Source organism: Lepisma saccharinum, chromosome 29 (genome assembly GCF_977018435.1).
Source record: "Lepisma saccharinum chromosome 29, izLepSacc3.1, whole genome shotgun sequence".
Classification (NCBI taxonomy): Eukaryota; Metazoa; Arthropoda; class Insecta; order Zygentoma; family Lepismatidae; genus Lepisma; species Lepisma saccharinum.
Window position 1 is genome coordinate 18073465 of NC_139257.1, and position 15559 is coordinate 18089023.

Sequence of the window (15559 nt, forward strand, 5' to 3'; positions counted from 1 at the left end):
CAGAGTTTACATTTGCTATTTGACATACTCAGACTCAAAATGCATCCACAAGAACAAGTCACAAATGTTATGGGATATACGAATCTATGAGAAATTGTTAATTGTATATGAATTTCAAACTCAGATTTACCTAATCAACTTCAAGATTTCTAATCTTGTAATAATCTTCCGCAAAGAACACTAACAAAGTAAATGGATTGAGAGAATTCTGTTTTATTTTCCACAAAGCTTTCTTTTCCCTTCCATGGTGAAAATGAAAACTACGCTGTGAAAAGCTTGCCTCAGAGCATTCATAAATATATGTTGCAGAATTCCCAGAGCAAATAATTCATGCAGAATTCCCAAAATTCAAGGAATTCCCAGCAAGTAGCACCATGTAGATTTGCATCCCTGGTGGCATAGTTTGTGCTATGAATTTAAAAATATGCTTTTAAAATAAGATTGATTGATTTGCTTTATTTTACCTTGCTTTTCTGCCACTTTTGGCTAATCGCGAAGACAGGATGATAGCTAAGTAATAAAGATGAAATTTGTGAATGGGGAATCACAAGTACACATGGATTTGAGTTTCTTTTTTATGTCAATTTTATGCACAGGTAGGCTAATTAGGACTGGGCCTACAGCTTAAAGTGCCTCCACAGGGGAATCCAACCAGTGACCCCATGATTAGAGAGTGATGACGTTTACACTATGCCATTGGGGGCCACAAACACACATGGACAAAACAGAACACAACCACACAGAGAATTATAATGTCTGTGGTTCCATGCGCCAGAGTCTCGTTAGTCACTCCAGGGTGTGAAAGTGAGATTGACATTTGAGCTATGCCAAAAAATAAGATTGAGAATTGAAACACACAGGGGTAAAACATGGAAAGTGACATTTTGGTTATTATTGAGTTTATTGAGCAGAAAGATATACTGTAGATAAATTATTTCTGTTTTCTAGTCTACGGTTATAACAGTATCTTTAATCAAACTAAATATAAATGTCTGATGAAGGGAGCGTGTGTTCTCCTGAAATGCCACAACAAAAAAACTGTGTTTGTATGCTTGTAATAACTGTAAACTACAAAAGAGAAATAATTCTACAATGCAAGCAATTATATACAAGAAAAAATGTAGATAAATTGTTTACGGGTTGTGTTTACCAATTTCAGAAAGGTTCAATAAGTCCAATGCAAATTGCATGACGTAACCATTACACGCCAAAGTGGACACTGGCTGTTTTTACTTTGTAACTCAATAACAACCAAAATGTCACTTACATTGTTTTTACCTCCGAGCCCTTCAATTATATCTACAACTTATTTACACTGTCTACAAAGCATTTACAAAAATTGCTGTAGCTTCAAAGCAATTTTGTACCTTTTCGCTTCAACAGCTGTACAAAATGATGCTAACGCAGGCATTTTTGTTACTTCTTGTTTTTAAACCGCCGATGTCTAGTAGGTGAGGATGATGAGCCGATGATGAACATCGACTTCGACGCCATCCAGTACCGAAGAGGCCAACCAAGACCAGAAGCCAACTGTGCCCAGCCGTGCCTTCCGTCACACATCAAGCAGCATTTGGTGAGTACATTTTATTCAGGCAGATCTTTGAGATTTCTACTGGGATTTCAAAAAGCAAACATTTGTACCCACAGTGGCCCAGTAAGTAGAGCATCTGACTGCGACCTTGGTTCGATTCCAGTGGGAATTTTTGAAGCACCTTTATGGAGGAATAAAGAGGCTCTGGGGCTCTAAGAAATTAGTATCAAGGTGGGGTGCTGCTCACATAACCACCACAAATGGCGGAGATATTGTGAATGTGTCTGGGTTTATATTCTGCCAGCGTGTGAAGTGGAAAATGTTAGCTGTGGGGATGTTTGGATAAGCCTTGGAGTTAGCTGGGGAGATGCTCCCATGCATATCTTATCCAAGGCGTTGGTTAAAAGTGACAGGTCTGCTGTTATGCTTAACCTAACAGGAAGCAGACAAAGGAATGCTTAATAAGAAATTACGAAAACTTTAGGGGGACAGTTGGCGAGTGAATGAGATGGTGTAAAGATCGGGGATGGTGAGAGCGTGAGGAGAGTGAATTCTGACAGGGAGGTCAGACGTGTGACAATTCAGATTATCGAGAGGACAATCTGTGGAAATAACCTTCATCCAAATGTGAGGCAAGTAAGAACCTTTACCTAACAGTATTCATATCGATTCGGTCATGGAGAGTATAAAACCCATATCTAGCTTAAGACAATTCTATCGCCATTCCTTTGAACGTAACCTCTCGCATATCTCACATTTAGGCCAAGCGAGTAATAACTTTCAGGAGATGTCTGATGAATAGATACATCACCCTGGGGACAATTCAGGGTCTCTGGTTCGATCCTGATGCAGTATTAACATTGCATTATGCGTGACAGCTGGGTGTGATGCTTTGCGAAAATTTTGCTAGCTGGGAAGATACCATAAGGAGGAAGCATACCTCCTCACTTTGAGCCCTGGTTCTGGGACTTAAAATCTTCTCGTCAGTGGATACCGGGGGCTAATCTTGGAGGGTAAAGCTGGTTGGAGGATGGTGTTGATCATGTAACCTCCACTATGGCACGTGGAGTGTACTACATGCCTATTCCCTCCTATGCATCATAGGAGAATGTAGGTGTTTTTCTGCCACTTTCAACTTATCGTAATGAGGAGGATGAATGATGATTACATGAAAGTGATGAAGGAACATACACAAGGAACACTCATGCCAATGCTGGGATTCATTGGTTGATGCTTTGGTTCATTTGACTTTGCTTTTCTGCTACTTTTGGCTAATTGTGAAGATGGAGGTGAATTGTGATAGGATTGAATTAAGGATAACCACAAACACAAACACAAACACAAAACACAACACAGGTCCTGAGAGTCCAGTCGCCAGAGCCTTGTTATTCTGCAACAATGCAGTCCAGAGTGTACTATGTGGAAGTGAGGTTGTTATTTGGGTGTACTACATGGAAGTGAGGTTGATATTTGGGTGTACTACATGGAAGTGAGGTTGATATTTGGGTGTACTATGTGGAAGTGATGTTGATATTTGGGTGTAATGTGGAAGTGAGGTTGGCATTTGGGTATACTATGTGGAAGCAAGGATGACATTTGGGTGTACTACATGGAAGTGAGGTTGACATTTGGGTGTAATGTGGAAGTGAGGTTGACATTCATTTGGGTGTACTATGTGGAAGTGAGGTTGCCATTTGGATGTACTATGAAGAAGTGAGGTTGACATTTGGGTGTACTACATGGAAGTGATGTTGACATTTGGGTGTAATGTGGAAGTGAGGTTGACATTCATTTGGGTGTACTATGTGGAAGTGAGGTTGCCATATGGATGTACTATGAAGAAGTGAGGTTGACATTTGGGTGTACTACATGCAAGTGAGCATGACATTTGGGTGTACTACATGGAAGTGAGGTTGACATTTGGGTGTACTAATTGGAAGTGAGGTTGATATTTGGGTGTACTATGTGGAAGTGAGGATGAAATTTGGGTGTACTACATGCAAGTGAGGATGACATTTGGGTGTACTACATGGAAGTGAGGTTGACATTTGGGTGTACTATGTAGAAGGGTCACCCCTTACACCCCAGACCATTCGTCGGCAAGATCAAATTTGACCACTTAACTCAGTTGAGCTAGCAACATTCTAGTAAAATCTGAATATAAGAATGTTTATCAACCATAACTTGTAATCATGTTTCTAATGTTCCATTTCTTTTTTCTTCAGCCTGGAAGCAGCTGCTGCTGGAAGTGTGAGGAGTGCAAGTACTATCAGAGAAAAGCGACAGACTACCAGTGTGAAGATTGCCCCCTAGGTCACCTTGTTTCGAAAACTAACTTCTCCATTTGTGTTGAGGTACCAGAGAAATTCATAGACTACCAGAACCCATGGGCTATAGGTGCTATGGCCATAGCCAGCCTTGGTAAGTGCAATACAAATGTGAGTGTTCACAAATTTACGCCAGGGTAGTGTTTGAAATTACCTTTTATTCCTAAATCAAGTGGATAGTTTAATAGCTCCAAATGTATGTATGTGCCAGCTCAGTGGTCTAACTTTGCTTTTGTCATCAAAGTTCCTGTATGCCCATCATCATGATTCGCCAAAAGTGGCAGAAAAGCAATGTTAAATAACAAAAAGTATGTATTTGCCACTACTTATGTGTGGTTTACAAGTCCTTTACAAATTGTGATGCTTCAGATCCATTGGCAGATCCTCCCTCAGGGGTGTCCAAATATCACATAAAAAAAAAAAAAAAAAAAATTGTTAAAAACTAGAAAAGTGACATCATCGATGCAATCAGCTGTCTTGTGGAAAAAAAGACTATCTTTAAAAAAGTAGCATGATTTGACTCCAATTGTCTGTGAAGTATACAGGTTACAAATGCTAAAAAACCTGAGATTTTAAAAACTGACCTTATTGATGCAATCAGCTGTCTTGCGGAAAAAAAGACCATTTTTAAAAAAGTAGCATGATTTGACTCCAATTGTCTGTGAAGTATATAGGTTACAAATGCTAAAAGTCCTGAGATTTTAAAAACTGACCTTATTGATGCAATCAGCTGTCTTGCGGAAAAAAAAGACTATCTTTAAAAAAGTAGCATGATTTGACTCCAATTGTCTGTGAAGTATATAGGTTACAAATGCTAAATGACCTGAGATTTTAAAAACTGACCTTATTGATGCAATCAGCTGTCTTGCGGAAAAAGAAGACTATCTTTAAAAAAGTAGCATGATTTGACTCCAATTGTCTGTGAAGCATATAGGTTACAGATGCTACAAGACTTGAGATTTTAAAAACTGACCTTATCGATGCAATCAGCTGTCTTGAGGAAAAAAAAAGACTATCTTAAAAAAAGTAGCATGATTTGACTCCAATTGTCTGTGAAGCATATAGGTTACAGATGCTACAAGACTTGAGATTTTAAAAGCTGACCTTATTGATGCAATCACCTGTCTTGCGGAAAAAAAAGACTATCTTTAAAAAAGTAGCATGATTTGACTCCAATTGTCTGTGAAGCATATAGGTTACAGATGCTACAAGACTTGAGATTTTAAAAACTGACCTTATTGATGCAATCAGCTGTCTTGCAGAAAAAAAAGACTATCTTTAAAAAAGTAGCATGATTTGACTCCAATTGTCTGTGAAGCATATAGGTTACAGATGCTACAAGACTTGAGATTTTAAAAACTGACCTTATTGATGCAATCAGCTGTCTTGCGGAAAAAAAAGACTATCTTTAAAAAAGTAGCATGATTTGACTCCAATTGTCTGTGAAGCATATAGGTTACAGATGCTACAAGACTTGAGATTTTAAAAACTGACCTTATTGATGCAATCAGCTGTCTTGCAGAAAAAAAAGACTATCTTTAAAAAAGTAGCATGATTTGACTCCAATTGTCTGTGAAGCATATAGGTTACAGATGCTACAAGACTTGAGATTTTAAAAACTGACCTTATTGATGCAATCAGCTGTCTTGCGGAAAAAAAAGACTATCTTTAAAAAAGTAGCATGATTTGACTCCAATTGTCTGTGAAGCATATAGGTTACAGATGCTACAAGACTTGAGATTTTAAAAACTGACCTTATTGATGCAATCAGCTGCCTTGCAGAAAAAAAAGACTATCTTTAAAAAAGTAGCATGATTTGACTCCAATTGTCTGTGAAGCATATAGGTTACAGATGCTACAAGACTTGAGATTTTAAAAACTGACCTTATTGATGCAATCAGCTATCTTGCGGAAAAAAAAGACTATCTTTAAAAAAGTAGCATGATTTGACTCCAATTGTCTGTGAAGCATATAGGTTACAGATGCTACAAGACTTGAGATTTTAAAAACTGACCTTATGGATGCAATCACCTGTCTTGCGGAAAAAAAAGACTATCTTTAAAAAAGTACCATGATTTGACTCCAATTGTCTGTGAAGCATATAGGTTACAGTAGGGTGCCAAGGAAAAACGAAGTTTAAAAATTTTAAAGTCTTACCCCTCAAAAATGTTCCTTTTGGCATAGTAATTATCTACCAAAAATATTAGGACATAAAAATTATATTTACCACTTCCTCAAAGCATTTGAAATTTATTACATTAACTAATTTTAGGGAAATTTATTTACATGACAAAAACGTGTGAAAACTAGTTATTAATAGCCATAAATGTAGTATTTCTGAAGCAAAAAGTACTGTAAAGAGTCAGTAAGTGAATTACAAAACTTTTTGTAGCCATCAACTCAATGTTCAATGGAACTTGTTGCAGTTACACTTTCTACGAGTTTCGACTTCTTAGGTTCGAGAAATTCACGCCGGTGCTTTTCCACAACCTGCAGTAGAAATTGTTTCTGTTCCTCCTGATTTGTTAGTATAGGATTGAATTCCTGAATTAGTGAAATTCCACGCTCTGCAGCGTCATTCACCACCTTAAGTGATTTAACTCTGACTTGAGCAACCAAATAGCTATTAAGTGATGTCCACTTGGATGGATGCTCTCGAAGAAAGTCCTGCGATATATCAAGTGCAACAAAAATATGTCTTGTGTTCACAGTAACGAAATCAGATAATCGCTTTGAAGAAATGTCACAATTGTCAATGTCAAGGTTGATTCTCTTAGCAGGTTCGTTTTTTTCATCTCGTGAAAGAGCACTGACCATCAGAATTTTGTTCTCCACTGACACATTATCATCAAAGAATGCCAAACCTACTAGGTGTTCGCTTAAATACCAAAGTTGATGCAGGAAACTTTTCAGTGCTGCATTAGCTACAGCTTTATTTGTAATCCGGTATTCAACTAATTTTTGCAACAGTTCCAGATCTTGTTGTGGAGCAGAAGCTGCACAAGGACAAGTAAACCACACCTTCAAATATATGGACACAACGAACAGATTAAACTGCCGAAGTTGGGAAAGTTCACGGGTTGTAAGGTGAAATTGTGAGCGAAACAGGTAGATCTTAAAACAATAAATGAGTTTTGCCATCCATCTTGCACGATGGTAGGCACCTGGTGCATTAATATTAGCAGCACTAGATAGGTCGCCTAGGAAAAGAATTGCTAAATTCAACAATTCTTTGTAATCGTCTCTGGGTTGATGTATGTGCAACTGGTTTTTCAAAAAAGTCAAAATGTCATCTTTAATCGGATTCAATTTTACAGTTAGCTCTATATCACTAATACTGCTTTCATAGGCCTCTACATTGATAATGTTCCACACCGATGAAAATCTCTGAAACAGTTTTATTTGCGGACCTCCACCGGTCTCAAATAATGTTTCAAATACTCTTGCAATGATAAGTTCATGAATATGATGTCTGCATGCCAAAGATAACAATTTTTTATTCATCTTCTGCTCAAGCAATACACATGCGCCACTTTTGCTCCCTGTATTACTTGCAGTAGTATCGAATGACATACTACAAACAGAATCAGTCAAGTTCCAATCTCTTAGTGCGTTATACACTGCGAATGCCTGCGCTTCACCAGTACCATTTTGTAATGATGGGACAGCTAGCAATTTCATTAAACCACATCCAGAGACAAGCACTGCAATTCTGTCTACAGATTTAGCAGAACCCCCACACTGAGGAATTTCCAAAGAGGGTAATAGCTTGGTATCCCAGTGAACAGTCAATAGTGTGTCTGGTGAGAAAGTCTTTTTGATTTGAGTAGCAATGTTCTCTCTGTTTCGTCTTCGAAACTGTCTACAGGATTCTTTATTTAAAGTTAGTTCAGCAGGATTGTGACCTAGAGATTTTGCAGCAGCAGCCAAAATATAGGTAGCATTTCTGTCGCTTACCTTTGTACGATCCAGAGCAGCGCCCAGCTCTGGAGTAAAGAAATTAGTCACGCGTTGCTTTTTAGAATGTGAGACATCTTCAGCTGAAGCACTAAAAACTGGTACCATATCATCTGATGAACTATCGTTTTCAGTCTCACTGCTGCCACTAAGCACTTCAACATCAGTTGTCACCAACTCCTTCTTTCTCTGCTCTTCTTTGCGCTTTCTTAAATCTTGTAAAGATTCTTGCTTATGACGCCGTTCTTCCTGTCTGGCTAACTTTATGTCAACCGGCCCCATACTTCCCCTCCTTCCTTTTTCTCGCTGTGCTTCCAAGAACATTTTGTCTTCCTTGATCTTTATGAGACTCATGGCATCAGCATGGGCAACATCAAACAAATCATCCAAAGCTTCTGTAAATGCTTCTTCTTTATGTTTCTGTGTATCACTTTTTCGACTGGCATTTTTCTGTAATGTTTGCCATTGTCCATATAAATTTTTAATTTTCACAATGATATTGTATTCTTGACGAGTAGGTATTCTCGCCTTTTCCCACAATTCTAGAAGCTCCATCGTTGTCCTCCTAGCACTTTCTTGAATGGTCTGCTTTTCATTTGTGTGAGAATGAAAGAATCTTGCTAAAATTTGTCTATTTGATGGCAATTTGCATCCTGTAATTAAATCTATAGTGCCACCAATCAACCAAATTCCACGGTCTTTTCCAATTTGTGAAGTCATGGCAGCTATCTACCTGAAAGCAAAAACGCACCTAATTATTGCATTTATAATTTGTAACAGCGTATAAATATGTTAAAAATATAGATCCTGATTATAAATTCAAAACGTGTTCAAAAATTTTAAATATTCTCTCATTCACTAAATAAGTGATATTTTTTTAGGGTTAGTTTTCTTTCATAATTCATTTCAAAAGTAACTTATCCAAATATACATATTGCGTAGTTAATTAGTTATGATCGAACATAAAACAAAGGTAACTTTATCAATATCCTTTACAAATATTGTTTAAATAAAACAAAAAATTGTGTAAGATTTGTTCATTTCTATTGTCTTTACCTTCTAAAATGTCCTTATCTTCTAAAAAGTCTTTATACTCTTTATCTTCTAAAATGTCCTCATCTTCAAAAAAGTCTTCATACTCTTTATCTTTTAAAATGTTTATCTTCTAAAATGTCTTGGTGCTTTATCTTCTAAAATTATCAAATCATTGGAAATAAAACCTAAAACAAAAACGTGATTGTGGACGGTAGCCATTTTGAAAGCACTGTGCTGCCATTTCAGAGAAGAGAAACTTTGATAATTTATTAAAAACATAAAATTGGATATTTTAATTATTGAACTGTATCATATAGAAACTTTTGAACTATATTTAAAAAATCACAAGCAGTTCCCTCTTTTCGTCAAATTTCATTTACAGCACTTTTTCTGGTAATAATTATAAAGTTCAATGCTTTTGAGGGACCTGTAAATATTAAAAAATTTTGAAGAAAAAGGCATTTATCTTATTTTTAGGTCAAAAGGAAAACATTTAGGGGGTAAGACTCACAAAAAATATATATTTATTTTTTACCATGCATTTCCTTGGCACCCTATTACAGATGGTACAAGACTTGAGATTTTAAAAACTGACCTTATCGATGCAATCAGCTGTCTTGAGGAAAAAAAAGACTATCTTAAAAAAAGTAGCATGATTTGACTCCAATTGTCTGTGAAGCATATAGGTTACAGATGCTACAAGACTTGAGATTTTAAAAGCTGACCTTATTGATGCAATCAGCTGTCTTGCGGAAAAAAAAGACTATCTTTAAAAAAGTAGCATGATTTGACTCCAATTGTCTGTGAAGCATATAGGTTACAGATGCTACAAGACTTGAGATTTTAAAAACTGACCTTATTGATGCAATCAGCTGTCTTGCAGAAAAAAAAGACTATCTTTAAAAAAGTAGCATGATTTGACTCCAATTGTCTGTGAAGCATATAGGTTACAGATGCTACAAGACTTGAGATTTTAAAAACTGACCTTATTGATGCAATCAGCTGTCTTGCGGAAAAAAAGACTATCTTTAAAAAAGTAGCATGATTTGACTCCAATTGTCTGTGAAGCATATAGGTTACAGATGCTACAAGACTTGAGATTTTAAAAACTGACCTTATTGATGCAATCAGCTGTCTTGCAGAAAAAAAAGACTATCTTTAAAAAAGTAGCATGATTTGACTCCAATTGTCTGTGAAGCATATAGGTTACAGATGCTACAAGACTTGAGATTTTAAAAACTGACCTTATTGATGCAATCAGCTGTCTTGCGGAAAAAAAAGACTATCTTTAAAAAAGTAGCATGATTTGACTCCAATTGTCTGTGAAGCATATAGGTTACAGATGCTACAAGACTTGAGATTTTAAAAACTGACCTTATTGATGCAATCAGCTGTCTTGCAGAAAAAAAAGACTATCTTTAAAAAAGTAGCATGATTTGACTCCAATTGTCTGTGAAGCATATAGGTTACTGATGCTACAAGACTTGAGATTTTAAAAGCTGACCTTATTGATGCAATCAGCTGTCTTGTGGAAAAAAAAGACTATCTTTAAAAAAGTAGCATGATTTGACTCCAATTGTCTGTGAAGCATATAGGTTACAGATGCTACAAGACTTGAGATTTTAAAAACTGACCTTATTGATGCAATCAGCTGTCTTGCAGAAAAAAAAGACTATCTTTAAAAAAGTAGCATGATTTGACTCCAATTGTCTGTGAAGCATATAGGTTACAGATGCTACAAGACTTGAGATTTTAAAAACTGACCTTATTGATGCAATCAGCTGTCTTGCGGAAAAAAAAGACTATCTTTAAAAAAGTAGCATGATTTGACTCCAATTGTCTGTGAAGCATATAGGTTACAGATGCTACAAGACTTGAGATTTTAAAAACTGACCTTATCGATGCAATCAGCTGTCTTGAGGAAAAAAAAGACTATCTTAAAAAAAGTAGCATGATTTGACTCCAATTGTCTGTGAAGCATATAGGTTACAGATGCTACAAGACTTGAGATTTTAAAAGCTGACCTTATTGATGCAATCACCTGTCTTGCGGAAAAAAAAGACTATCTTTAAAAAAGTAGCATGATTTGACTCCAATTGTCTGTGAAGCATATAGGTTACAGATGCTACAAGACTTGAGATTTTAAAAACTGACCTTATTGATGCAATCAGCTGTCTTGCAGAAAAAAAAGACTATCTTTAAAAAAGTAGCATGATTTGACTCCAATTGTCTGTGAAGCATATAGGTTACAGATGCTACAAGATTTGAGATTTTAAAAACTGACCTTATTGATGCAATCAGCTGTCTTGCAGAAAAAAAAGACTGTCTTTAAAAAAGTAGCATGATTTGACTCCAATTGTCTGTGAAGCATATAGGTTACAGATGCTACAAGACTTGAGATTTTAAAAACTGACCTTATTGATGCAATCAGCTGTCTTGCAGAAAAAAAAGACTATCTTTAAAAAAGTAGCATGATTTGACTCCAATTGTCTGTGAAGCATATAGGTTACAGATGCTACAAGACTTGAGATTTTTAAAACTGACCTTAATTGATTGATTGATTGATTGATTTATTAGCATCCATTCAACTTTACAAAAGTTTGGAATTGTCACATTGTACATTTCGAATACATTTATAAAATTATAGGCATAATATAATATAAAATACAATAGATAGCATGAGATACAAGATATCGTATAAAGAGAATAAATGCATGCTCAATGTTATTTTCTTGAGACATATTGCCTAAAAATATGTTTTCTATATTCAATGTTTGCTTAATTTGCTATGACATTATGTACACACATGTATATATATATACATACACACAAACATAAATTGAGCATTAAATAGTCACCTATACTTACATCTAGATAAATTAAATTGAACAGCAAAGGAAAAATAAAAAAATAATGATGATAGGGCAGTCCTACTTTGTTATATTATTGTTGCTATTCCTGTCACTTACGGTATCAATGTACTCTTGCACTGTGTAAAAACAATGTTCCTTTAGGAATCTTTTTAGATGTAACTTGTATACTGGCAATGACTTTATATTTTTGAATGCATTTGGTAGCATGTTAAATAAGCGTATACCACTATATGTTACCCCTTTTTGGTAGAATGTGGTATTGTATAATTCCATATGTAAGTCATTCTTTCCCCTGGTGTTGTAGGTGTGGTAGTCCTTATTTGCTGCGTGTGTATTTTGACAAATTTTCATGCTTGTTAGGATTTCATATAGGTATATGCATGGAACTGGCAATATCTGTAATTCTTGAAATAATGGTTTGCATGGTGCATCTGTTGGAGCATTTGCCAGAATTCTAACAGCTCTCTTTTGTAGTCTGAATAATGTAATGCTTTTGTTCATGTTCCCCCAGAAAATGATGCCGTACCGTAATACAGAGTGAATGATGCCATAGTATAGTGTTTTTGCTGCTTCTAGATTTACTACATTTCTTACTGTTCTTATCGCATAACAAAACCCACTAACCTTGTTTGCTGTAGCTTCAATGTGTAGATCCCACTTTAAATTTTCAGACAGTTGTACGCCAAGAAATTTTATGTTAGATACATATTCTATGTCCTGATCTTGAAAGTTAATTTCTGGAGTTTCACTGCTACAGCTGTTGATTTGAAATCTATTTGCATTTGTTTTTTTAGTGTTTACCACAAGACCATTTTTTTCTATCCACTCTGAGATGTGAGTGATTGTATTCTTTACGTTGTGTTTTAACCGTTCTGTGTTTGTTCCTGCTATAAGAACAGTTGTATCATCAGCAAATAGAGTTGTGTTTGCATCTTTACAGTTTTGTGGAAGGTCATTGATGTAAATTAAAAAAAGTAAGGGTCCTAAAATGGATCCTTGGGGTACACCGTATGTAATACGTTGTTTCTTTGATCGATAATTTTCCTTGTTATTATCCTCATCGATGTGAGTTATTTCTACTATCTGATTCCTGTCTGTTAAATATGATTTAAACCATTCTTTTGCTACTCCCCTGATCCCATACTGGTCCATTTTTTTTACCAAGAGTTTGTGGTTGACAGTGTCAAATGCTTTTGTTAAATCAAGAAAGAGCCCTACACAGTGTTCTTTTTTATCCAAAATTTCTCTAATTGCTTCTGTGAATGTGTGTATAGCAGATTGTGTAGATTTTCCTTTGCAAAAACCATGTTGTTGTTCAGAGATGATGGAAAATTTGTTAAAAAATGTTATTAATCTATTGTACATAACCCTTTCAAGTATTTTTGAGATGACTGGGAGAAGAGAGATTGGTCTGTAATTACTCATTTCATTTTTTGACCCTTTCTTGTGCAAAGGTTTTATTATGGCAGTCTTTAGCTGTTCTGGATATTTACCGGTAAGGAGACTTAGATTAACTACATGACGTATTGGGTCACATAGGTGTATGGCACATTTTTTTATTACAATGTCAGGTATCTCATCTATGCCGGCAGAATAATTGTTTTTCAAGCGACTTATTAAGCTAAATATTTCCTTCTCATCTGCTGGGAGTAAGTATATACTAGAATCTACTTTAGTTATATTATTAGTTTTATGATTTTGTTTTTGGATGTTTTTTGTTATTTTTTCTACTATCCCAGTAAAGTATTTATTGAAAGTTGATGCTACATCTTGGGGATTGACCACGCTTTTGCCTTCGTGTTTTAGTGATATGTTGTCTTTGTATTTTTCTTTCCCTACCATACCTAATTCGGTTTTTGCAATATGCCACAAGGTTTTTTGTTTGTTTTTTGAGTCTAGGATCATATTGCTATTATAGTCTTTTTTTGCTTCCTTGACTGAGTTTTCAAACTCCTTTCTTTTTTCCTTTAGATATGAATTGAATGTTTCACTTTTGAATTTGTGTCTGCATTTATTCATTATGATGAAATCTTTCCAGTTTTCTTTGATGTCGGGTGTTATCCAATTTGATTTTGTTTTAATGTATATTTTTTTTTGTTATTTTGGGAAATGCTAAATTAAATGAGTATGAAATGGCAGACTGCAATGTCTCGTATGCTTCATTCACATCAGTTTGGTAGTATAGGCCATCCCACGATTCTCTACTTATTAAATAGTTAAAGTAACTAAAATTAGCTTCATTAAATTCTCTTTTTGTTGTATTTATGTGTATATAAGGTGTGTGTGTTTGGTTTGTGTTTTGTGCTGCAGTAAGTTTTATGCATTGTGCCTCATGGTCTGAAAAGCCAGTACTAATTGTATTGACACTGTATACAAATAAGTTGGTGTTTAAGAAAACCTGATCAATTGCTGTTTTTGAAGTTGATGTGATTCGTGTGGGTACTCTCACAACTGCTGTCAGATTGTGAGCTTTCATGAATATTTCTACCTCATGTTCTATTTTTTTACTCAGGAAATCAATGTTAAAATCTCCTATTAGTATGGATTTGATTTTTCTTTTGGAATAAGCATCTAATATTACATCTAGTTTCCTAGTAAAGTTGTTGATATTACTGTCGGGTGTTCTGTATACACAAATTATTACTAGCCTAAGTGGTGGAAATTCAACTATGGAACTTTCAAATTCTTTTTCCTCATTCAGGTAGTTGAATTGTTTGCTCCCTTTTGCCTTAATGTTATTTTTTATGAATATGCATGACCCACCCCTGATTTTATTTTCTCTGGAGAAACTGGTTGCTAGGGTAAAATTTGGAAAGTTTATGTAGTTAAGATCATCTTTTCGCAGCCAGTGTTCTGTCAGACAAATTACATCAATGTTACATAATTCATTTTGCATAAATATTTCTAAATTAAGCTTTTTTGCTGTGGTAAGGCCTTGTATGTTTTGATGAAATATATTTAATGTGTTTTCTTTTGCATTTACTTTTTTATCATGAGTACCTTTCCCTTCTTTTGTTTTTTTATCATCACTCTTGTCACTAGGTTCTACAATAAAAAATCTTCATGAAATTTTTGTGGTACACGTTTTTCCCTTCTTGACAGTCTTAGAGCTCCGTCACTTGTATTCACAATTTCAGATGTTTCATTTTTTTCCGGTAGTTTGTCACTCACTTCATCTTCACGGTGGAGCACATTACACAAAGATTCTTTACTCACCTTTTTTGTAGTGTTGTTTGTTACCTTTTCCCTTTCAACTGCATCTTTTTCAGTTATCTTCTTGAGATGATTTTCACTATTCAGCACTTGCACTAGGAGTGTTTCCTTCTTCTTTCCAATAGATTGAGGTGCAGGGAGGACTATGGTAACATTGCTGTTTTGTGGAGATGAATTGTTCAGCAGTAAGCAGAGTTTATTACACAGAACGTCTTTGCCTCTTCTGTTCAGATGCTGACCATGCGTAGTATGCCCATCTCTACCAATGTCGTTGACACTCAACATTTTTACTGTGGGGAAGAATTTGCACACTTTCGAGATTTTTGAGTTAACCCTTTCAATTTCCATGTTTACACAAGAGGTTGGAATGAGATCATACCTATGTGGGATTCCTGTAACAATGACGTTTGTGTTTTGTACACTTTCGAGGCACTTTTTTAGTACTGGTATCACATTTTTTGCCTCGTTTTTGGCGACATCGTTTGATCCACCCATTATGATTACACAGTCTTTGCTTCCGTAGTTTTTGCACATGGAAGCCGCTGATTTCACTACTTCATTCAGTGGAGCCCCTGGTTTAGTGTATCCAGTTATTTCGTACTTATTGCATTTTTCTGACATTT

The 15559-nt window shown here is 35.5% G+C and overlaps 1 protein-coding gene across 2 annotated transcripts in view; it reads left to right on the forward strand.

Annotated features, from left to right (window-relative positions):
- Positions 1-15559, forward strand: part of LOC145981546 (metabotropic glutamate receptor 3-like) — an 89945-nt gene that overhangs the window by 58033 nt on the left and 16353 nt on the right. Inside the window, exons 9-10 of one of the 2 annotated variants that reach the window (XM_083114855.1) lie at positions 1449-1573; positions 3757-3952. In XM_083114855.1, the coding sequence (XP_082970981.1) occupies positions 1449-1573; positions 3757-3952 (321 nt within the window). The remainder of the gene's footprint in view (positions 1-1448; positions 1574-3756; positions 3953-15559) is intronic. The other variant, XM_083114856.1, reaches the window with a different exon arrangement.